This window comes from Rhineura floridana, chromosome 1 (genome assembly GCF_030035675.1).
Source record: "Rhineura floridana isolate rRhiFlo1 chromosome 1, rRhiFlo1.hap2, whole genome shotgun sequence".
Classification (NCBI taxonomy): domain Eukaryota; kingdom Metazoa; phylum Chordata; class Lepidosauria; order Squamata; family Rhineuridae; genus Rhineura; species Rhineura floridana.
Window position 1 is genome coordinate 23,673,138 of NC_084480.1, and position 25,466 is coordinate 23,698,603.

The 25,466-nt window shown below is 44.4% G+C and overlaps 2 protein-coding genes across 4 annotated transcripts in view; one reads left to right on the forward strand and one right to left on the reverse strand.

Annotated features, from left to right (window-relative positions):
- PDZD2 (PDZ domain containing 2) overlaps positions 1–25,466 on the reverse strand; it is a 355,202-nt gene that overhangs the window by 229,610 nt on the left and 100,126 nt on the right. For all 3 annotated transcript variants that reach the window (XM_061615769.1, XM_061615750.1, XM_061615759.1), the window contains one exon: positions 18,020–18,897. In XM_061615769.1, the coding sequence (XP_061471753.1) occupies positions 18,020–18,495 (476 nt within the window). In that variant the 5' untranslated portion in view covers positions 18,496–18,897. The remainder of the gene's footprint in view (positions 1–18,019; positions 18,898–25,466) is intronic.
- SUB1 (SUB1 regulator of transcription) overlaps positions 1–25,466 on the forward strand; it is a 414,045-nt gene that overhangs the window by 21,283 nt on the left and 367,296 nt on the right. The window lies entirely within an intron of this gene.

The window sequence follows — 25,466 nt, forward strand, 5'->3', positions numbered from 1 at the left end:
CAAAAATTTTTTTATGATACTATGAAGATCTGTTGTGCAAAAAGGAAAAATGGTCAAAAGTTTACCAAGAGTTCCTATGCATTTTACTCACCACATTAAATTAAGATTCACAGAAGAGAAGGGGGTGGAGATGTCCCACTCTTTTGCCAGAGTATTACATAGATAGAAACACACACACTTGTACCTATGAAAGCCACAGGAACCCCCTTCAGGTCAGAAACATCTACCCTAGTCTTCCTAGTGTAGTAGCTAAGAATTTTTGAACTAGAAAATTCCTGAGCAGAATCTGACCTCTGTCATAAAACTCTGTGTTTGAGGTTGCAGTGTTGGTTTTGTGTTTTTGCATTTATGTTGCTTTTTTATTTTACAGCTTTATGTTTTGTTTAGCATTTTAATTGTTTTAATACATATTTTTGTAAGCATAGCAGAGAGCTTTATGTTATGGGATGACATACAAAAATTGTTAATTAACAAAAAAGCAAATTAACTCCTTCAATGGCCTTAGGCATCTGCAATGGAGTGTTAATAATACTGACCTACCTTACAGGGTTGCTGTAAGAATTGCAACAAGACTGCAAACCTTGTTAGGATTATCTAGATTTTTTAAAATCAGGTTTCAGGCCTAATTTTGAGACAGGCCACTTTGGGTAAGAAGGACTCCGGGTTAACAGGCCTAGCTCTGTTTTCTGGACCAGAGTCGGAGTTCTGCACCTCTACAGCTTGCACTGCTTGGGCCAGGGCTAGCCCTGCAATTTGCTTCAGAGAGCTGTAAGGCACCATAGTGAATCTTGAGCCAAAGTCTCTAATGGCCAACCTTCAGCACCATACCTGCTTGCAACCACAGTTCTGTGTCACCAAACAGCCAGTAAGGCTTGATGAGGGTTAGGGCAAGGGCAACCCGTAGGAGGCAGTGCTGGCCTGAGTGCTATCACCTGGCTACACAGTCTGAATATATTCCAAACCAGGAATGGGGAACCTGTGTTCAGATGCTGCTGGACTACAACTCCCATCATTCCTGGCCATTGGTCATGCTGGCTAGGGCTAATGGGAGTTGAAGTCTGTAGTTTCTCCAGCCTAGTCCCAAACTGATGGAAAGGCACTGGACCCTATACAGCCCTTTCTCATAAGCTACTCGGGTGGTCTGAACAAGTTATCTTATCAAGTAACAACACAGATACTCACCTTTTAATTTATTATTAAAAAATACTCATATACCACAATTTCATTTTTTTAAAAATCAAAGCCGTTTACAACGAATTGTGTATACCATGTAAAAATTAAAATTTGCAGATGGATCAACTACGCATTACAGAAACATGTTAATTGTCTGCCTAAGCTTGGTAGGATAGGAAAGCATTCAGCAAACATTTAACGGTTAAAATAGAAGGTGCCTGCTAAGCTCTATTGGGAGCCCGTTCCCACAGGGCTGGACTGACGACACTAAAGGCTTGGTTTCGTGCTGATGTCAAATGAGCCTCACCAACTATGCTCCTGCAGATGACCTCGGTGATTGAGCTGGGATATAGTAATCATTTATTTATTTAATATCCACCCTTCCCCCTAGAGGAATCAGGTGGTCCCTAAGGTACTCTGGCCTTAAGTTGTTGAGAGATTTGGAAATTCATAAGAACACAGGAAACTGCTATATGGCAAAGTCAGACCAGAGGTCCATCTAGCTCAGTATTGTCTTCACTGACCGGCAGTGGCTCTCCAGGGTTTTAGGCAGAGTGTCTTCCCAGCCCTACCTGGAGATGCTGAGGACTGAACTTGGGACCTTCTGCATGCAAGGCAGATGCTCTGCCATTGAGCTGCCATTGAGCTATGGCCCCTTAATACAAGGCCCTTGAACCTCACTTGGTAATAGATGGGCCGCCAGTGCAGACGTTTTAACAAGGGCGTGATAGCTTGTCGGCCATGTGTCCCCATCAGCAATCTGGCCACTGCATTCTGCATCAGGTACAGCGTGCCAGTGTAGTATAGTGGTTAGAGTGTTGGACCAGGAGCTGGGAGTCTAAGGTTTGAATCTCCACTCGGCCATGAAGCTCACTGGATGACATTGGGCCAGTTAACCTACCTCACAGGGTTGTTGTGGGGATTAAATGAGGAGGGGAAGAACCATGCACATCACCTCGAGCTCCTTGGATAAAGGTGGGATGTAAATGCAATTTTTGCCTCTTTCCCACAGAACCATGACTTTACTCATGTCAGAAGACCCATACTCTGTGGCAGGCCGTTGCAAGCTTGACCATTAAGGGTGGGGGGGGGGGACAGATTATGGCAGGCTTTAGAGTCTGACTGGTGCAGCAGGACATCTTAAGTGTTGGCCCCAGCATTAGAGAGATACAGTTGGACCCTACTCCAGGCAGCAAAATGTCTTGGGCCAACACTGTGCACTGTTGATCTTCCTGATCCAGGTAGTTCTTCCTCTTCTGTGTCAGGACTGGGGTCAGGATCATGACACCCACGTGGATTGTGTTGCATACACGAATTTCCACCAGTATTGTATTGCCCTAACGTGCTTTGTGAGCAAGTAGCAGCTACCACAGCGGCCATGTGACTTGCGAGGAGGATACGGCGTGAGAATTCAGCATGTCTGAGCGGCCCACAGATGTGCCTTTTAGGCATTGTGCAGTGAAGTAAGCTAATAGAAAGCAGCAACAGTATCTAGTTGTCTGCACTCCTTTATTTAACACACAGGGTGCATCTTGCATTAAAAACCTCTAGTTGATTATGAAGATCTCACCCTCTAAATACCAGCATACTTCAGCATCGATATAAATCAGTTTTATTGCCTCTTTCTCCACAGCATAAGTAGCAAGTGATTGAATTCCATGGCCCTGTAACAGCATTAGCCAGTTTTATCCAAATGAAGAATTTATGATTCAGAGCTTCCTGCTTCCCTATATTGCATACTTATTTCCTAAACACAACATCCCACTCTAGCAAGAGGAGATACAGGTGTCTTTCCCCCAAACTGAAAAGCCCAGTTCTGGAGCCAGAGTGTGTGTACAGCCAAAATCGGGTCAGTTCTCTCTCTCTCTCTGAACAGATGGACTGAAGCAGTTCCTGGACTGGGCTTTTCTGCCTGGGGAACAACACACACATTAGTATTAGTATTATTCTGCCCTTCCTTCTGAAGGATTCCAGGGTGGCAAACATAAATTAAACAATATGACACGGGGAAAAAATACTAAAAACAGTTTTAAAGAATTTAAAAAAATTACAATTAAAAACATTCGAAAACACAGTTAAAAATATTGCAAAACACAGTTTAAAAACATTATTTTATAAGTGACCTTCAGGTTGTCAGGAACAGTCCCCTTCAGCCCTCAAATGCCTGGGTAAACAGGAATGTTTCCATTCAGTCTAGGGCAGCAGTTCCCAAATTTTTCTTGATGGATCACTTGAAAATTGCTGAGGGTCTTGCAGACTACTTTTAATGATTTTTTTCTGCCTGTTGCACCAACTGTGATGCTCTGTGCCAGATGCTGTATAGTTTTTAATTTATTTTTATACCTTCTTTTATTTCTGATATTGTATTTTATTGTACTGCATTTTGCATTCCATAACACAATAAAATACAATATCTGCCCCTCTCTCTCTCTTTTGCCTCCGCTCACTTATTCATGTGGATCCATTCAAATGTGCACAACTGAAAGACTGAACTAAACACTACAAAAAATCTGCTGGCTGAGAATCAGGGAAAACTAGATGAAAAAAAACAAATGCATATATGTGTTTTAAGTGTCTTGTTTTACTTAAAAAAAAACAGCACAGCAACAAGAAGGCCCAATCAGGATTGGGGCCTTTCACACCCAAAGCCATTATTGGCACCAGTGACAACTTTTCTCCTGGAGAAAACAGCAACTTCCAAGGGTGGGTTTTAACTGGAACGACAGTCCATAGGCCTAGGGAAAAGAATGACTCCCCCTCTCCTCTCATATGGCAAACTCAATTCTGTTCCTCTCCTGCCCCCAGCTGTTATTTTCAAAGTAAGAACATGCGCTGGAATACTTCCATGGACTACGACCTGGGAGACCAGGGTTCGAATCCCCATACAGCCATGAAGCTCACTGGGTGACCTTGGGCCAGTCACTGCCTCTCAGCCTCATGAAAACCCTATTCATAGGGTCGCCATAAGTCGGAATCGATTTGAAGGCAGTACATACATACGTATCATTTGGCTCTCCACCAAGAATGCCTGGACATAACAAGAAAACCAAAAAATGCAGTAAATCTGAAGTTCTGATTTGTACTCCATAGTGTAGTGGCAAATTCAGAAGTGCAAGGTCCATTTAGGATACTCACAGTCACAACCCCTTCAAAGTTTATACAACCTTCTAAAATTCAAGAATAATTTGGCCAGGCTTGAAGGCTGCTTCCTGCTTCTCTGTCACTGCCACCATTTGACTGTCCTTTCTCACTGTCAGAGACATTGCTTGAATTACTGAATTCAGCGTCTGTACATTTATCTCCTGCTGCTGCCAAACTGCTTGATGATGTAGATGGGATGCTATCACCATGATTCACTGTCTCCTCTGCAATTACAGAATTCTCACTCTTGTCTTGGCTTTTTGAAGAAGGAACTAATAAAGGCTTGCTTGCAACTGACACTCGTTCTCAGTGGCAAACACACTCCCCTTTCATGCTGGTTGGCTTGCAGAGTGCAAGAGACACAAGGACTCTGCTTGGACCTGCCTCCCAAAAAAGTAAAGGGTCTAAGACACCACCCTCCAGACTCTGGACAACTACACCCCTGTTTGTACCACCCAGAAATATTGCTGTAAACTAAGTCAGGAGTAACTCTTCTCAGACACACAATCCCTGGTCTCTCAAGGAGGTAAAAGTGCACAAGCAGTCAGGGCATCCTCACTGGTTTCAGTGAAGGAGGATGGGCACATGGAACTGCACCTCTCAACTGAAGTGAAAGGAGGTGCTTTTGCATCCTGCCGGTGCTTTTACACTGCACCAACCCCGCTGCCACCTCACACCTTCCCCTCTCCATCCGAGCATGCAGCAGCAGCAGCTCAGCCATAGGGAGATCAGATGATTGGCGCAGCCCCACCATGCTGTCCACAATTGACTTCACATGCGCATCAAAGCATGCACAGTGCTTTGGATCATGGTGACAAAATTTTGACAGGAGCAACCAGGGCTGGGAGACTTTGGATGTGCAAGCCATTGAACTACCTGATGCAGTTCCCTCAGACCTTGAACTGACTCCACCCATCCAAGCTGTCTGTTAGAATGTCCTGGACAGGTAGGGTTAGAAGGAGGCTCCTTCCTCCAGGTAAGGCTTGCTTGACCAATAAGGTCTTCCCAATCTCCGCCATGTTCCTGTATCCTTTGGTTTCTCTTCTGACTTGCTTCTTGTTTATTGTTCATTTCACAAATTTATAAACCGCTTCACAGCCTGAAGCTATCAAACCAGTGTACAAGAAAAAAAGAGAGAGATAAAATACAAAAGAAATCTAAAAACAATAAAACCATTTCTACTGATGTACAGTTACAATTGTTCCTGCCTCTCAGTTTGCCCTTCCATCTTAACTTACTCTTCAGTCCTAACCACCAGCTTTGTGCCCGTTTCCTGACTCCTGGCCAAGGCATTTTTAAGTAATAGTTCTGTGTCCAAATGGACACCCAGTGGACACAAATGGGCACATAAAATGCAATCAATGAACCAAGAACACAAATTCAGATTGGAAGCCACTGAAACACTGACCAGAGGCATGAAAGTTTAGTGAAACTGAATAGAAACAGTAGAACATAGGGGCACATTACACAATAACTCTTAGGGTTATTACAAACAACCTGCCTTTCTGAAAAACCTCTCAACAAAATCTCTCTCCCTGTATACGGTGATGTTTGGTTCCCTGTATCTTTGTTCTTTTTTCCCCTTTACTGGTGGGTGGGCAGGCAGGCTAGCAAGAATTTTGCTAGGCTAGTAACTTGTGCCAATGCATTTGCAAGGCTGTATTCACTCCGTTGTTTTTTGTTTTTGTTTTTTGTTTAACCACCAAAGTCTCAATCCAAATGTCATTTCAATGAAAAAAATGAACACCCAGTAACAATTCCTTTTAAAATGCCCTGCTCCTACATCACCATGGCCAAACGCTGACAAATTTAAATTGGGGAGGAGGGGAGAGAGATAACTTTATCAAAGTCTCTTGATTGTTGTTTCTCCCTGTTAATCAAGTCTTTCAAAACAAGTATAAAAGAGGGCAGAAAACTATTGAACGTAGATGGTCATCAAATTGCTTTCATGCCCTTTTAGTAATAGAACCTGCTCAGTGAATCTTTAAGAGATGCCACTAGAGGGAGATGTAGTCAAGGTCCACTCAGCCTTCCATCCATCCGTGGTGGGTAAAATGAGTACCCGGCACATGCTGGGGGGGGTAGAGAAAGGCCAGGAAAGGAACTGGCAATCCCACCCCATATATACGGTCTGCCTAGTAAATGTTGCAAGACATCACCCTAAGAGTCGGAAAGAACTCGCACTACAAGTGCAGGGACACCTTTACTTTTTATTAATGTTTAAATTCTGAGTGAAGTGCTAGGGAGTAGTTATCAGAGTTTGAGGATTCTGTTAACTGTCAATGGCTGAATTTTGAAGACACAACATTAGTTACAGCACATCCAGCATTTTTACTACTTCAGCCATCAAATGACTATGCTGCCACAGTAGTAAATGTTCCCTGGAGGCATCTTTTCTGCTATTTACTTAATATATATATTTGGCATCAACAGAGTGCTAGGTGCTTTATAAAAACACAAGTGACGAGAGTGCCTGCCTTGAGGTCACTACCAAACAACAGCTTCCAAGCAGCAAGCAGCTCTTATAGCACAGTGGCAGAGCACCTGTTTTGCGTGCAGAAGGTCACAGGTTCAATCCTCAGCATCTCCAGAGAGGACTGGAAGAGACCCCTGTTTGAAAACCAGGACAGATGCTGCCAGTCAGTGTAGACCCATGGTTCCCAACTCCCCTCTCCCTATGAACCACATGAAAATTGCTGAGGGTCTTGGCTAGACCACATAATTATTTTTCTGCCTGTTGTGGCAGTTGTAATGCACGGTGTTAGATGTGGCATGATTTTAAACTGAATCAAGATGAAGCGTCTTAATTCTAGCCTCCCTTTAACTTTGCTGCTAATCCCCTCCACCCCTTTCAAGTACCTTTTCCCTCCATCACTTTCAGTCCATCCCGCGCACCTTCTGGGTTGACCACCAGGCTCTAAGGACGGAGCAGTCCCTGCACCTGCCATTCACAGCTGCTGCTCCCACTATTTTCCACAGGCACGCTGCGGATCACCTGAATAAAGCTCGCAGGTCCACGGACCGCAGTTTGGGAACCCCTGGTGTAGACAGGACTGAGTTAAACGGGCCAATGGTCTGATTCAGTAGAAGGAAACTTCCTTGGTGTCTGTGTTCCCAGCTGGTAATGCTTAGAAGCATTCACCACATATGGCTTCAATCACCACATTGCAAGTCTCTAACGTACACAAATTTGTCAGCCCTAATCAGTATATTTAAATAAGACATAGTGGTTATTTTCCTGTTACTTCCTAGCATCTGGAAAACTAAGAAGTGTTATAAATAGGAGTCCCCAATTTTTTTTTTTTTTTTACATTTTGTTATTACATTTGTATCCCACGTTTCGTCCAAGGAGCTCAAGGTGGCGCAGATGGTTCACTTCCCTCTCCCTTTTATCCTCACAACAACACTGTGAGGTAAGTTAGGCAGGGAGACTGTGACTGGCCCAAGCTTCACGGCTGAGTGGGGATTTGAGCCCTGGTCTCCCAGGTCCTAATCCAACACTCTTACCACTATACCACACTGGCTCTCAAATGCATGCAAAGATTTACATTTGCATTTGACTGGACATAGGGTGCAGGGAAGCAACATTTGCATTATGTGCGATGTTTTGGATATTTGTGTAGCCACCAGCCTATTTCTCTGCTTTATGAAGGGAAAATGGAGTTATTTATTTTTACACCAATGAACGAAAATACTCCAACAGGCTAAGAAATGCAACTTGGGAAGGTAAATCCTCACTCCAGTTGTCTGGTTTGCAAAATACGCCACATTTCAAAATTCATGTAGCATTTAATTTCAGCTATCTAACCTACAGACTGGCTTACTGCAATGCACTGCCTTTGAAGCTGACCCAGAAGCTGCAGCTAGTGCAAAAAGCAGCAGCTCAATTGCTCACTGGGGTGGAATATTAGCAACATATTACACCCCTGCTGAAAACTGCATTGGCTGCCAGTTTGCCACCGGGCTAAGTGCAAGGTGCTGGTATTGATGTACAAAGTCCTATGTAGCTTGGGACCAAGATACCGAAAATATCACCTTCTCTCCTACAGAACACAACTGATCATTGTGTTCTTCAGGAGAGGGCATCCTACCCAGAATCGGGCCTTTAGTGTGATGGCACCTATCCTATAGAACTCTCTCCCACTGTGTATCAGAAAGGTACCTTCTCTATTGGCTTTTTGTTCCCCTTTCAACAAGCTTTCCAAAATCTTTATTCCAGTTGATAACTACTTTGGATCTGAACTGATTGTATGTATGTGCTGTTGTTTTAAGCTGTTTTATGTTTATAATGGGTTTTCAAATTGTTTTTATATATGCAATAGTTTTCACTGTTTTTCTATATGTAATTTTGTTATTATAATACAAACGTATGTTATAATACAAATTGCTTCAGGATGCCGGATGAGAAGCAATCTCTATGAGGCATCCTAGTGACTGCACATTGCAGAGGGGTGGGGCTGACAGTAACAAGCAGCCTGCCTTTGCCATGACTTATCTTCTCAATGTGGAACTCCATATGATTTCCGAGGAACCCCAAGAGTTTGAAAAGTACTCAGCTAGAGTCCTCTTGGGGCATTATTCTCTCCATGCAATCACATGGACTAACTTGTGCCTGCTGTTACATCTCTGAACCGCGCTGTCCCCTGTGTCGCAGCCGTGTATGTAGTGTGGAAGCCTCCAACCAGAAGGAGAAGCTATGGGGCTACAGTGGGGGCCGGAGGTCCCTTCCAAAATGCTTTCCCTCTACATGCAAGTAATGCATGATGAAGGCTTCTCTACCAATCACTTCTATTTGCAGAATATTTCAGACCTTCTGTTTACTCAAAGCTTAAAGGGGGACCCTGGTTTTACTTCTTTGCCAGTATGAGTAATCCCACCAGCTTCAAAAGGAATCCTGGTCCCACCCCAGCTCACATTCTCACACATTCAAAATATGACATTTCTGGAAATCAGTCTTAGAAATGGAATTAATTGCTTTTTCCAGTTTTTGAAAGAAGCAAACAAGAGTGTTCAGTTAGAAATCCTGGCAGCTGAAACGTATAAATTAAATTTGGGTTTTTTTGGGGGGGGCAGGGGCGGTGGTGCAAATATTTTGCAAAGAATTATGACACACAGAGCAAGTATGACAGGCTTATTTATTTATTTTAGTCTACCTCTTTGGGCTTGTATACTGAAATTCCATGGCTAGCATGAACCTTAAAGTCCACTTTCACATAGCCAAAGCCAAATCATAAATCACGAATTAAGAACATCAGAAGACCCTTTCTGGATTAGACTAGGAGTTCATCTCATCCAGCATTCTTCCAGCCAAATGCCTCTAAAACCTGACAAGCAGAGTATGGCCATCATGATGACCTTGTCAGCTGCTTGTTCGTCTCCAGCATCGGGCATCATCGCAACCTCATTTCAAGGATTTTGAAGCGTCTGAAGAAAGGACAGTGAGACAGCCTCTTGTTTACATTTATGCACATGCACTGACGGTCTGTTGCACTGTGGGCGCAAGGAGACAGCGCAGCATTTTCAAAGGAGAAACAAGACAGGCCCTAAAGCTCAGTGGGAGAGCACGTTGTTGTATGCCTAAGGCCTGGGGTTCAATCTTTGCTATCTCCACTTAAAAGGATCAAGAGGAAGTAGATGGCAAGGTCGTCTGCCTGACCCTGAAGAGTTGCTGCCAGTCAGAGTGGGCAATACTGGGCTAGGTAGACATATGGCTTAAGGCAGTTTCCTATATACAAAAAAACCCCCAAAAAACCCAAATGCACAAGCATTTTGAAAGTGTACAACCTTTCCTCTTGAACTGGCCATGTTTGCACTGTAGAGGTTTACAACCCAATTTGGGGGTCCCAGTAAATACACTATATCAATCTATAGCCAGGACAGGACCTATATTCCAATTAACTAATACAGCAGCTTTGAGAGGGAGGATTAGACAATTTCATGAAGGATAAGATCAACTGAAACCTCGATACTTAGATCAAGTGCAGGGAAATGTTGGTCCTCCAGATGTTGCTGAACTACAACCCTCATCCCTTGTTTGCCGCCCTGGGCTCTTTCTGGGAGGAAGGGTGGGATAGACATTTAATTAATTAATAATCTTTGACCATTGGCCATGCTTGCTGGAGCTGATGGACTTTATAGTTCAACAACATCTGGAGAGCTAAAGGTTCCCCACCCCTGACCTACATGAAACTTTATGCTCCATATTCACCCTTCCCCATAAGCAGATGGGAAAAAGCTAGGGGGAGGGGGCATGATTTGGATTGCAAAAACAGCCAAGTTAAGCACCCTTTCCCCAGCTCTACTGCAGAGATCAAATCTGCATCTCTCTGAGCCTGTATTTCACTAAATTAAAATAAATAAAGAAACGGTCTGGATTATTTGTAATGGATCTCCTGGAATAGGCACTGCATTGGGTATTCCTCCTGCAAAACATCATATATACCTGGGCAGGGGAACCTGTGACCCTCCAGATGTTGCTGGACTACAACTCCCATCATCTCTGATCATTGGCCAGCCCATGCTAGTTGCTGCTGCTGGGAGCTGGAGTCCAACAAGCTTTAGAAGGCCAACATTTTCCCACCCCAGATATACACTGATTTAAAAAAGGAGAGAAGGAAACACAGACGGGTGTCATAAAACTTGCCTTTACTTGAAGCTTAAACAGCTGATCCTCTTTCAATGTATGCCAACTTTAAACAAAACAAGATGAATTACAGCTCAAGATTTTGTTTATTACATGCTTTTCGTGAGAAATACCTCACTTTCTTCAGGGACACTTTCTATAGCCAACAATCAAATGTGTAACTTGATCTGGCACATAAGAAACCCAGAATAAACATAGTTTTTTCAGGTGTAGGTAACATTTATTTAACAAGGGGTACTTTAGAGGATCCCCTACTGTAGATGTGCCACACAAGGAGCTCCTTCTGGGAGGAAGAGCGAGATATAAATTAAATAAATAAATAAGCAAGGAAGCAAAGAAATTACTGAGTCGCAACAACAGTGGGCCCCTGAGGAAACTACAGAAAAATGTGAGCGGCGCATGATTATACAGCCACAAGAGTGGCTCTATACTATAGCCAGCATGGATTTTTCGCATTTCACAATGTTAAATTGAAAATACCCCCCATGCCATTCTGATGCTTTCCATAAGCTCATTTCGAAACAAAACCTTACAAAACTTATAGTCCTGAACTCAGAAACGCTTGCTTAACAACCCTCTAAGTTTTCATGGCAATACACAAAACACTCAGAAAGAATCGAGAGTTCAAAGTGTAAAACAAGGGGGGAAATCCAGAGACTGATTGACTTTTTTCTGTCAGCGGTCACAGAATTTGTTGAAATGAATTAAAAATCAGCCATGTAATCCTGTTACTGACCTTGCTCCATACACTGACCTTCATCTTCTGCAGTTAAACGTTAAAAAAACCCTGCATGGCTGATTTTTAATTAATTTAACATTGTAGTCTATTATTGCATCGGGCATGCTCAGTAAGAATCTTCAGAGTTCTAAAAGCCAAACTCACAGCTGTTTGGCTTGGCTAATCAGGTGGCCACACCCACGCCAGACCTTTCTTTCACTTGAGACAGTTATGGCTTCCCCCAAAGAATCCTAGGAAGTGTAGTTTGTGAAGAGTGCTGAGATTTGTTTGTTTATTTATTTTGACTCATTTCCCCTGACAGACCTCCAGGGTCCAGAGTGGTTTAACAGTCAGACCCTCTTCTAGGGATTGCAGCTCTGTGAGGGGAATAGGGCTTCTCCTATAAATTCTCAGCACCATTCTCTAATGACACTTCCCAGGATTCTTTGGGGAAAGCCATGACTGTCTAAAGTGAAATAAAGGTCTGGTGTGGATGTAACCAGGAACAGCTTTGGTTTAAATTGGTTTAAATTTTGGGTGACTACATGTGCCTGCTGTGGTGGAGGAAAGGTGGAGGAAACCCTGAAAAACAATGATGTGTGTGTCATGTGCCTTCAGGTCAACTACAACTTATGGTGACCCTATGAATCAGTGACCTCCAGTAGCATTTATTGTAAACCATCCTGTTCAGATCATGTAAGTTCAGGTCTGTGGCTTCCTTTATGGAATAAATTCATCTCTTGTTTGGTCTTTGTCTTTTCCTACTTCCTTCTGTTTTTCCCAGCATTATTGTCTTTTCTAGAGAATCATGTCTTCTCATGATGTGTCCAAAGTATGACAACCTCAATTTCATCATTTTAGCTTCTAGTGCTAGTTCTGGTTTAATTTGTTCTAACACCCAAATTATTTGTCATTTTCACAGTCCATGGTATCCAATAATACTGTTCACAATGTTTTCCTTTTGGAAAGGAAAGGGGCTTTCCCTCTGCCCAGTGCCCACCCACCCAATCTCCTCCCCTCCGCCTCCCTCTCCTCTCCCCCTTCCCCCTCCTTCCTGCCCCTCCCCCAAGTCAGTTTTACCTATTTTAAGCATGATTGCACAGGAGTAAATCCCATTGAACTCAATAAGCATGCAAATGACCAGACCTGACTTTCTCCTCCCCCCTCCCCCTCCCTGTCTCCCCTTCTTCCCTCCACTCTCCCTTCCTCCTCCCTTCTTCTTCCCCTCTTCTCTTCCTGCTCCCCTGTCCGCTCCAGAGGCACATGTTACCAAATTCTTCCAAGCTACACAGGACGTGGATTGGACTGTGAAAGTCCAACCCAAATGGTGTTTGCATTTTTACAAATTTGTAGGCAGTACAAAATCTCAGAGAGGAGGTCAGGTCTCCTGCTCCCCTGGTGCATTCGCTATAGCTGCCCAATTTCCCTGCTTTTTAAAGTTTGATAGAAATAGCTATAGGTATGTTCTTAAACTGCAAAGTTTTTTGCCTGTCAGTGAATTATTTATACTGAGTGCACCCCATAGAATTGTAATTAAAAGATCAAAGCAAAGCTCCTTAACAGGAAGAAAAGTACTTTACTCCTAAAGTACTTTGCAATGCACAGGCTGCTCTTTTCTCTTTTGATCATCCCCCCGACCCTCCACAGCATTTATTCCAATATTTGTATTATTCAGTGGATTTTGGGTGCAGCCTCAAGGCAGCCCCTGTCTATTGCATACAGGCTCAATCCAATGGAGTGAAAAGCATCCTGCACCCAGCTATTGCAGAAATATCTCTGCACCATTTAGACCTATAAAAACCCATTCTCCACTCTCAAGCTCACAGGCAATCCAGGTGCTACCAACCATCATTCCTTACACAAAGGGAGGGGGATCCACAAACCAAATTCAAAACCTCCCCCATATATTCAGGGAATGGCCCAGGATCATTTCCTCCTATTTGGTCAGTGTACTTTGCATGTGTTGCCATTACTCAGTTGTTATACCCTCTCTGTGATGAGCCCCAGAAATTTCCCCAAAGTGGTGCAGGTGCTGGTGGTTCTCCAACACTGCTGGCCAGTCTCTAGAGATGGGGGAGAAATTTGATTCCATTCTCATTTAAAGCCAAATCTATCAAATTACACTTTCCAGAAGAACATGAGATCTGAAACACAGCCTTCCCTCAAAATTCGCACTTATCCAAATTTTGTGATGCAGTTTTTTCAACAAAACAATGTTTACAAAAAATGCATCTGTTGGGAGAAAAGGGTGCATAAAAATGCATATCTTCACAAAAACAGCATACAGAAATGTATCATATTCTGAGAAACGGCTTGCAAATATGTGTATGTTAGTCAAAGCTGCCTACAAACATATGTTTAGTTGGAGAAATTTGCACTAAAATCGGAAGTATTTTTACGAGATTTTTTTTTAAAATCATAAATAGCTGCAGAAAACTAGAGAACTCCAAACAGACTGGAAATATGAGAAGCTGATATAGACAAATCCTTCCGTCCCTACCAGCCACCACCACGTTTGCTGGCCCCGCTGCTCAAAATAGCGCAGGTGGTGGCTCCTCCAAGCTGCCGACACTCATTAAAGTGGCACAGGCAGAGATGCTTCCCATGTCTTACTGGTACAGTGCTCCCATCCTGCCACCATCATCATCCTTCTCCTTAATGCCTCAGGGCCCTGTCCCAGTGTGCACCTCCGGGTGCCTACTCCAAGGGAAGCTCGGAGAATGGCAACAAGGGAAAGGGCCTTCTCAGTGGTGGCCCCCAAATTATGGAATGATCTTGTTGACGAGGTGTGCCTGGCACCAACACTGTTATCTTTTTGGGGCCAGGTCAAGACTTTCCTCTTCTCCCAGGCATTTTAGCATGTGTTTTATATTGTTTTAAATTTTTAAACTGTGTTTTAAATTGTTTTTTAAAAGATGTATTTTAAATTGTATTTGTTTTTGGTTACTGTAAACCGCCCAGAGAGCTTCAGCTATGGGGCGGTATACAAGTATAATAAATAATAATAATAATAAATACACAGCAGGGGAAAGAGGATGGCCACAGCCTAGGACCTCTCTATAAGGCAGAGAGCACTATATTATAGGTATTTTAAAGAGAAGACTGGTATCAGCTCGAATGGGCCCCAGCATTAGCCTGACCATGCCAGGACTAATGCCAGCCCAAAGCCCATGGGACAGCAATGGAACACCCCCACTTCTCCCACATTTTCTTCCCGGTTTTAATTTTGCTGTTCACACTTGCAAATACATTGGATTTTTGTCTACCCAATGTTCTGTATAGGAAAGGAAGAAGCTGCCTTGATACCAAGTACCAGAGTGATTTTCTATGCAAAATGATTCTATAGTAAACACAAATGGCCAGGCTTCATAAAGTGCTGGTGCCATGTAGCAGTGAGTAATGGCTTGAAATGTATGGAGATCACACACTTGGGGATAGACATATCAGATGGGGGTGGGGAAGGTTCTCTACTGCTGAGAGAGAGAGAGAGAGAGAGAGAGAGAGAGAGAGAGCAAACAAACAAATGAACAACCATAGGCCAGGTTAGGTGGCCTCCAGGGTTGGCTCTGTCCAACCTGCCATCTCTGTCCTCCTCCTCCTCTCTCAAGGCCCCAAGTAGTCTGTGTGTGCATGTCCTCTGATTTACCCCTTCTAATCACACACCCACACCCACTCTTCTTGCGACTTATCCACCAACATAAGAGCCCTACTGAATCAGGCCCATCTCATCCAGCATCCCGTTCTCACAGTGGCCAGCCAGATTCCCATGGGAAGCCCACAAGCGGGACCCAAATGCAACAGCACTCTCCCTACTTGTGATTCCCGCAATTGATATTCAGGTGGCATACTGCCTGTGAAAGCAGAGGCAGAATATAGCCATTGTGGCTAGAAGCCTGTCCTGCCCAGAGTGAGAGTCACGAAACGGAGGCAAGGCTGGAATTAATTCCTGTTTTATTAGAGTAACATCAAAGGCAATACGTTTCATAGACTTAGCTGTGCTAACTCACTGCAGTCCCTAACTAAGCTACCTAGGCATACTCTGCAGCGTGTGAAGAAAGTTGACTCAGCAACCGAGTCGGGGGGTGCCGCCTTAAGTAGGGAAGGTCTTTGCTCGCAATCTCTGATTCCTGCGAAGTCCCACCGTCTCATGACGTCTCGTGCAGGGCAAAGGGGGGCGAGACTCCGCCGGCTCATCTGACGGTACAGGCTCGATAGATGCCCCAGGAGGTGGGAAAGCGTTTGAAGTGCCAGTCAGGGAATCCTGGGGGGGTGGAGCTGGCGCGCCCACCCGATCATCTCCCAATGGCTCTGTGGGGAAGTCTATAGGTGGAGCGAAGTCTATTTCGGAGGGAGAACTGTCTATGGGACCTGGCAGGCTGTCAACTACTCCCCTTCCCTCACTGTCCTCGAAGTCTCATTCCTCCCCCTGCCCTATCTGAGGAGGCTGGGACTCGGCCGGCTCCCCACCCTGATCCCCCTGGGAGAGCTGGGGCTCAACAAAGCCATTGATAGCCTGATCCTCCACCATGAATTTGTCTAATCCCCTTTTAAAGCCGTCCAAATTGGTGGCCATCACTACATCACGTGGGAGCAAATTCCATCGTTTAATTATTCACTGCGTGAAGAGTATTTTCTTTTGCCTGTCCCTCATCTTCCATTGTTCAGCTTCAGTGGATGAGCCCCAAATTCTAGCATTATTCAGAACAACCAAGCCAGAAATAAGGAGCCAAACAATCCCAGCTACTTTAGGGAACTTGACGATCTTGTGTGTGAATCCTTTACTCTTACAATCATACTGATTCCAGAGATGGCGGCAGTGATTTCGCCACCTCCTTTTCCCCAAGCAATTTCTCCCTCAGAGCGTTTGGCGAAGCAGCCTCTTTTCAAAATCCCATCAACTAGTTTTCTAATCCTGCCCAATTCTAACTGTCATGGCCCCGTCAGAGGACTCCTCAGATGAGGACGACTCGGGAGTAACAGCAGCAGACCCAGGAGCAGCAGGAGACACAGAGGAGCCTCCTGAGAATCCAGCTCCTTCTGCCCCTCAGCTGCAGAGCACCCCAGGGACAGCAGAGGCCCTGCAGCCAGACACAGACAGTGAACAGGATACTCCCCCCTCACCTGCAGAACGGAGACAGCAGAAGGTCAGGCAGAAGAGAGGCAGGCCTGTCTGCTTAAGGCCCAAACGCTGAGGGCTCACACCTGCTGTCCATCCTGCTCTTTATAAGGCACACCTTGGCTGCAGCTTGTTGCTGACTGCAATGTCAGGCGTGGCTTTGTGTAGACCTAGTTTCCCTGCAGCATCGCTTTGACTGACCTCCTTGGCAATTGATCCCGGACCTCCACTGACCTCGCTTCTGGACTTCTGACTCGGCAAGTACGCTTCGGATAGGCCTGGCAGATTTACAACCTGACTGCTGGCTAAGGACTTTCCTTCCCTGCCAAAGACCCAGGAATTTCCAGCCCCCCCTGACACTGCTGATGCAGTGTAGAGCTGACACTAACTGGGTTTAACACCAGCTAGCACCAGCTAGCACTCTGGTATTTGGCAAGTTCAAACTCCTATTGCTGACTGCATCTAAAGTATTTCCCATCCAATGCCTGCTGCAAAAAATAGTACAAGCAAATGGGATTTTTTTGTGTGTGCGTGCATGCGTGTGTGTGTGTGTGCAGGGGCTAGTGATGCCTTTTTATTCTTCATCCTCAAAGCATCTGCAAATAAACTCTGGAAACACTTCTCGCTATATCCCTGCTTAGGCTAACGAGACTCACATTTTGGATCCCTGATGATAGCAGTGAAATCCTTACAGTTTCTGCCACGTGAACCAAAAAGTACCAGAAGCAATTTAGCAACAGCATTGGATAGTTTCTTTATGAAAAAAAGGTTTCATCATCATCATCATTAATTATTATTTAAATTTATATCCTGCCCTTCCTCGCAGAAGGAGCTCAGGGCAGCAAACAAAAAACACTGAAAGCACTCAAACATTTTTTAAATCAAAAGACTTTAAAATGTTTTAAAACAAAACATATTTTAAAACATATTAAAACAAGACATTTAAAAACATATTAAAACAAAACAGCCTCAAAACAGCTTTTTAAAAAAGCTTCGAAAACATCTTAAAAAGCAATTCCAACACAGATGCAGACTGGGATAAGGTTTCTACTTAAAAGGCTTGTGGAAGGTCTTCAGCAGGTGCTGAAAAGATAACAGAGATGGTACCTGTCTTAATATTTAAGGGGAGGGAACTCCAAAGTGTCGGTAAGCATAGACGGTTTATGCACACCAATGGCTGTGCACACCAATCATGAAATGGCGAGTGAAGTCTATTTAAACCTCCTACCTTGCACCGCTGATATCCACCCCGACCATCAATTGTCCATTCAGTGAAAGGATCTCATCTCGCAAGCGAACCTTTCCACAATTCCCTGCTGGACTGTTTTTCTTTAAGTCAATGACCCAGATGCTTCCAACATCAAGCACGGGGCCTTTATGCCCCTTCCTTTTCCCCCCCACTCTTCGCTTTTCTCCATAGTCTCCCAGAGCGGGGATATTCCCAAAACGGAGGCCAAGAGATTCAGCCTTTCCTGGATCCTTGCTGAGGTAAACTGTACAGATCTCCATATCCACAGGGCTTGTACCATGTTGCCGTTTGCCCTCTTCTACTGGGAAGTTCAACTGGATATACTCTCTTAGCTTCTTAATGGCAGAACGGCAAAGCCTCTGTTCTGGCTCTTCTGCTTCCGTCCTCAGATGATTTTGGAGCCACCGGCAAAGGACAGGAAGAAACAGCACCGCATTCTCCGGAGTGATGGGCATTGCGGCCACTGAGGGGTTCCATTACGTGAAGAACAGATTCCTTGATTGGGCAATCAAAATCTGATCAACACACCTTTTGGGATCAAGGTAGCTGCTGACTTCATCAACAGCCGTACTGGGGTGGGGGGAGGAGTACACATCCAGAGGGAGCAAAAGTAAAACAGTGAAAACAAAAAGTTCTCTCTTTTCTGCAGTTTAGACAAAGATAGCAGAATGGGTCTTTTTTTTTTTAAATGAAAAAGTGAAAACAACTGTTCTGGCAAATTCAGCAAGAAGAGGCAGGAAGCAAAAGGCACTTCTTGTTTGGCTCTTCCCCAGCTGTCTGTACAGAAATCACTCGGGCATTTATTCCACCACCAGCGATTGCAATTGCTCCTCCACATTCATCAACACCTGCTTGACCTAGAAAGGGGAAAAACAGCACAGTTAAAACCATAATTCTCACTCTCAAATGAAGGACTTGAGAGCTGTCTGCAATGCTCATGAATAAGCTTTTTTAAAAACATGATTCTGTTGGGTCATTTAATTCTATAATCTGTTTTTCTATTTTTTAATAGACTCTTGGGTTATCAGCTATGTTCTGCAAAGATCGCAGAATAAGATCAGAAGCAGGACTACAAAGACATGTTTATAAACATATTATGGCTTCACGCATACACAGATTGTATATGTGAAAATCAATTTCTAAGATTCTGTCACATTTTAGCAGGCCCACAAAGAAAAAAGAGACACAACTGAATGTGCATACACATACAAGTCTCCATAATCTGGCTAATCTTAAAACCTTTTTTTAACCTACACATTCTGCCAAAATAAGGCCCTCCAGATTTGCTTTCATTATTTTTACTCTGGGTGCGACAAACAGCCACATGTTCATCTTCTTTGAGCCACTCTGCCCCAGATTTATGCAACTCACATGCCATGGTTCCAGCCTCTAGAAAATCCTTACGCTGAGCCAATTCTTTGCTGAAATTGTGGAACTCATAACATAGTATCATCCCGGGAATAATGGAAGGAATCGGCCTTCAACTGATTTATGGATGGATATTTGTATACACAAATTATAATGTGAAATAAAGTAATAAAAATTGCAGGCACACAGAAATTCACAGATGCATTTTTTTGGTAATACCTACTGTATCCAGTCTCTATTCACACATCTTGTTCACACACATACACACACATACGACTCACATGCTTAAGCTAAGCACTGACTGCTCTTGTGCTTAGTTTAGGGCCAGCCCTGGACAGAGCGAGGCAGCCACCTGAAGCGGCAGGTGCTGTGTGATGGGAAACAGCACCAAGGTGTCAAAGGACACCTGTTTGAACCATGCAACCTGTCCTGTACCTCCTAAGCTAGCCTGCTACCTCAGGTGCAGTGGACAATGCTGCCCCACTGCCAGTGTTGCTGAAGTAAGAGTCAGCTGCCAATCTGGTTGGCTTCTGTATGTGGAATTAAGGCAGAGGGGGCATTTTATTGTTTGCAGCCCTGATAGTGCTACTCCTTCCTCTTTATTTTTTTCCAGTTCCAGCTGATCCCTCGACTGATTGTGTTTGTGACTTCTGAGCAGCTGGTATATTTACAAAAAAAGCCCTTCCCCTGAAACAGCTGAACCAACTTCATGCAATGCAGCCCATCATGATTTTTTTCTCTTTCTTTGAATGGTTTCGGCAAAATAAAATGACATACCTGATGGAGCGCCTCCAACGTCATAAATTGTGCCGCCCTACAAGATCTGCCACTCAGGGCCTCCTCTCAGTCCCGTCAACTAAAGTGATTGGGTTGGTGAGGACTCGGGAGAGGGCCTTCTCTGTGGCGGCCCCCACGATTTGGAACTCCCTCCCAATAGATCTTCGACATGCCCCTTCCTTATATATATTTCGCCGAGGCCTGAAGACTTGGCTTTTCCATCAGGCCTTTATGAACTTGAGACTTCTAAGGTGAACTAGCTTCAGAATTGTATTACTGACAACTCTACTAAATATTGTAATTTTGCATTGTGCTGTACTGGTTATATTGTTTTTATTGTATCATATTTTACCATGTATTTTATCGTGCTTTATTGTACGCCGCCTAGAGTGGCCATTGGCCAGATAGGCGGCCTATAAATTAAAGTTTATTATTATTATTATTATTATAAATAAAGATCCACAGTTTCCCTGCAAATCTACACTTTCTATCTTTTAATCTAATACCTTTCTCAGTGCACTCTCCTCATTCAACTCTCTAACAGATTCTGCAAAGCTAGCTTTGACCTTGTAACGAGATAAATAGATGTGTCATGTTAGAATGGGCATCAAGTCTAGCTGAAAGGAGAAAATAACCTCGAAAAGGTGGGTATACATGAAGAACAATGTTACACAAATATTGCTCAAGATTACTTTATCAAAGCAGTCCCATAGCATTTTGGGATATCCTGATTACATGAAAACCTTTGTTTCATTCTCTCTTAACAAACTGAGCTTTTCCTTCCTTATATGTCCTTCCCCAAAATGCCTGCAAGACCAGCTTCCTGGCTATAGAAAGAGAAATGAAGGGGGTGGAAAGTAATTAAAATGTCTCATTGCTGATTTTTTTAAAAAAAAATTATTTGCATATATTCTTCAGATACTTTTTTTTAAAGACTGTATAAGACACATCCAAAGCCCAACCCATTCTGATATTTTTAAATGTCTTTTTATTCAAAAGGGCTTACTGTGGTATATTTAATGCTAAAGTTTCTATAAGGCTAAATTAGATGAGCCACCATTTATGCAAAGAGCCATTGTGTGAAAGTCTTTTAAAAAGTAAATTGGTGGTGCGGGCACAGCTAATCTGGTGAGACCCTGACATGGGAAGTAAAGAGGCTTTAACTTTTTGCCTCCTGCTGCGATCCCAATACAGACTGGGCCCTCCATGCTCTTTACATTTGGGGGAAAGCAACTATTGGAGTAGATGTCAGCAACCTGATGCTAGTGCAGATCATGGAGTAGGAACTCCCCCCTCCCAGCCTAAGGAGAGGCCCTTCTGGGCCACAGGAGCCATTAGCCAAGGCCCAATCAGGTTGCCCACTGGCGCCAGGCCTGCTTATAATGGCTACCGCTGGTAGAAACACCACTGATGCATGTACCTCAACCTAACCCTCTCCAGCAACAGGATTGGGGGTTAGGATGCTCTACTTGAGTCTCATCTTTGGGATGCAAAATCCTAGAATTTCTGCAAAATATGTTGACAAATCTCAGATTCATCATGTTAAGCATAAGGGGCTTGCTTTGATTGTCTTATATATATTACCAACATTTGCAAGATTTTGTCCAATGAAGAAAATCATTTGCATGTGACCATTCTTAGCTCTTCATGAAGAATCTGGAAATATTAGGGATCAGAAAGGTTCTGGCACATCTGCAAATATGTTTAATTCTTTTCCCAAGCCCTTCCTGTGGGAAACATTTCCTATCATAAAGTTGCTCAGGAAACAAGAAAAAACCTTACATATTTCTTCCAAGGGGTCATGCATTCTAAACTCAAGAACACACAATGAGTGCATACATTTCTAGTTCCTAAAAGCTGAATTTTACCTATGACAAAATCAGGATACGAAAAAGAAACACAATGGGAAAAATCAGCACTGCAAAGCCACTATGATTTTCTTGCAACTGCTATAAACTGATGTATTCCTCTGTGGAACAGACCAGGGTTAAACAAACACAGCTAAGAGATAGCCCTTTAGAAGACTGCCCCTCCTTATATGAGAACATCCCAATCACATAAAACATAAGGATTGCCTTTATCCAGATTAATAGAACTTTACAAAGGATTACGGATAGATATATTTCAATGAGGAGACTAAAAAAAAAGAGGTGATCTAGTCCAATGTCCTGCCAATGCAAGAAATCCACTGCTACAGCCTTCTGAGGCAGCGACTGTCCTACTGTCAAACAGATAGCTCTTCCTAGTTTAACACGTTTTAAGCAATGTTTTTAGTGCTTTATCATTTGTTTGCCTGGGTTCCCTTTGGGAGGAAGGGCGGAATATAATTAATAATACTAATTTTCAAAAGCCCTCTGCAAGCTAACAGTTCCAGCCTCTGGCAAGAGCAATCTGTCTCTCTCTCTACAGCCGGCTGGGTGTAGAGGAAGAGGCAGGTGATAGAGAATGAGAGAAGGGGGTGGCCCTGTCCACTTTTGACTCTGGCCCCGCCCAGCACCAGTGTTAGCTCCATCCATAGCTGGCAGCCCCCTCTGACAGCATGCACCCCCCCTGCAGATTTCCCTAGAAGAAATGAGACAAAAGATTGCCCGTTCCTGCTCTGGAGAAACAGAAAACAAATTTGCTCTGACATCTAAGTGACAGCCCGTCAAATATTTGAAGCTGGCTACCACATCGCCTTTTTAGACCTCTCTTCCCTCCAAGCTAAACACACCCAGCTCTTCCAACGCTTCCTTGCAGGAGCTGGTCTCCACTCAATGCAAAATCCCAAGGACATATGTTGGAAAAGGTTGCTGACCTACTTAATCTATCAATCTGTTCAATTAGTGTTATTTTTTAAAAAACTTTTTAACAGTGGCATCACTAGGGTTGGTGTCACCTGGTGCGGTAACTCCTTGGCGAGCCCCCAAACGTCCAGCTGAGCACGTGCGCGCACCCGCACAAGGCCAGCCACCCATGCCCCTGGGATGATGCACGCCAGAGGGGCACTCAGCTGGGGAAGCAGGCCTGGGAATGCCGGTGCGCCTCCCTCGCCCCGCCGATGCTGCTCCCGGTCTCGCCTGCCCGCCTGCCTGCCTGCCTCCGAGGAGTTGCCTGCTCCGACGCCGACCTGGAGCGCTTCTCGGCTCCTTTGCCGGGCAAAGACATGGGCGCCCTGCCCCACGACGGGGCAGCTCTGGGTGTCACCCCCTCATGGTGTCACCCAGGTGTGCTCCACACTCCCCGCACCCCGCTAGTGACACCACTGCTTTTTAATTGACTAAAAAGGCATCCCCAGTTCACTGGGCAACACATTTTTAAAAAAGTGTCACTTGGGTTTAATATGAGCTACTTGCAAAACTGCAGATGGCAGGCATCACCTTAGAACAGGCATTTCCTCCCCCCCACCCAGCTCCACTTCTTTTACACACAGGAGGACACTCCCCTTCTAAAATGGTGCCACTGTGTACCCTTTTATTTATATTGTTCCTTCAAAACTACTGTGTTGAATTTATGCCGATTTAAAATCAATTCAAACTCATGTAATTATTTCATTGACAGAGGAATCCTAACCAGGGGCCAGGGGAGGCACAAAGCAGGGGATAGAGCAGTGCATCTGAAGCCTGTCCTGATGTCTTACAGAAGGGGGGGCTGGTTTGCTTTCGCTGTGTGAGCTGAAGAGTGGCGTAGCTGAGGATCTCAAGGACGAGGCCTCTCAAGGGATCCACAGAGTTTTCTCTGCCCTACCACCAGTGGGAGAACTGCCAGAGGAAGCTTATCACCCAAAAGGGTGTGGCTTGGGGTTCCTCCACAGCAAAGCACCACCACCGGCACTCCTCTCCATTGTCATCTTTTAAAGCTATACTGCAACTGTGATGTAAGAGGCCTGCTAGAAAGGCTAGTGTTTGGTTCAGTTACGGCATCTGAAAGAGCCTCCTATGTCCCACTCTTTTACCGCTGAGTGTTGTGTAGCTAATCAAGGACTTCTCCATACTGGTGCGTTGTTGTTTGTGGGTGTGTTCCGCAACATGTCGTTGATGCAATGAGTCACAATGAATTTATTCTGAAGCCATCCATACATCACTCCACTTGATTAGATGTTCATCAGCTCCCCCAATGTTACGTAATGATTGCCAGCTGGAGGGGAACTCTTTTGTGCTGGAGTGTAACAAAAGAACTGCCTTCAAGTCGATCCTGACTTATGGCGACCCTATGAATAGGGTTTTCATGGTAAGCAGTATTCAGAGGGGGTTTACCATTGCCTCCCTCTGAGGCTGAGAGACAGTGACTGGCCCAGGGTCACCCAGTGAGCTTCATGGCTCTGTAGGGATTCGAACCCTGGTCTCCCAGGCCATAGTCCAACACTCTAACCACTATAACTTAAAGGATTTCAACAGGAAGGTATGGGACATACAACAACTGGAAATGAAGCAGTATGTTCACCTCAAAACCTTTGCAGGTGGAAACAGTATTGAAAGCAGAATCACATATAAGTGCTCCAATGCCATCATAAGCACAAATTATCTATGAATGCACTGGAGGGGTCCCAAGACAACACTGGAATGGCCTTGTAGCTCTGTAGGTGCACAGCGTGCCAGTGCCCCTCTTCATGATGGCACCGTGGCCAGATCATGCTTTGAGCCATCCTTGCAAGTTTTTCAGGAGCCTTTGAAGATTCATCGCTTTACTGCTTTTATGGATTAGTTTTAAATCAGGGAGCAGAAAGGGTTGGGGAACCTTTGACAACTTCTGGGGAAACCTTTTCAGTGGATGGGGCCAGAGGGAAAAATGGGTGGGGCAACAGATGTGACTCTGACTTCTATAAACAGAAATGGACTGCCTTCAAGTCAGTTCCGACTTATGGCGACCTTATGAATAGGGTTTTCAAGATAAGCGGTATTGATTAGTCCAAGGTCACCCAGTGGCTTCATGGCTGTGTGGGTATTAGAACCCTGGTCTCCCAGGTTGTAGTCCAACACCTTAACTACTACACCAAGTGAGCTAAATTCCAGCCAAGCAAAAGCCAGAGGTTTCTACATACACACCGACACTTCCATCCAGGCAAGAAGATGTATTATCAAAGTTCACGGACGCATTCAAAGGAACATGGGAAGATTCCTTATACTGAGTCAGAGCATTGGTCCATCTTGCTCAGTAATGTCTACACTGACTGGCAGCAGCTTTCCAGGGTTTCAGGTAGGGACTCTTTCCCAGCCATACCTGGAGATGCCGGGGATTGAACCTGGGACCTTCCGCATGCAAGGCAGATGCTCTTCCACTGAGCTACGGCGAAGGCAGGTAA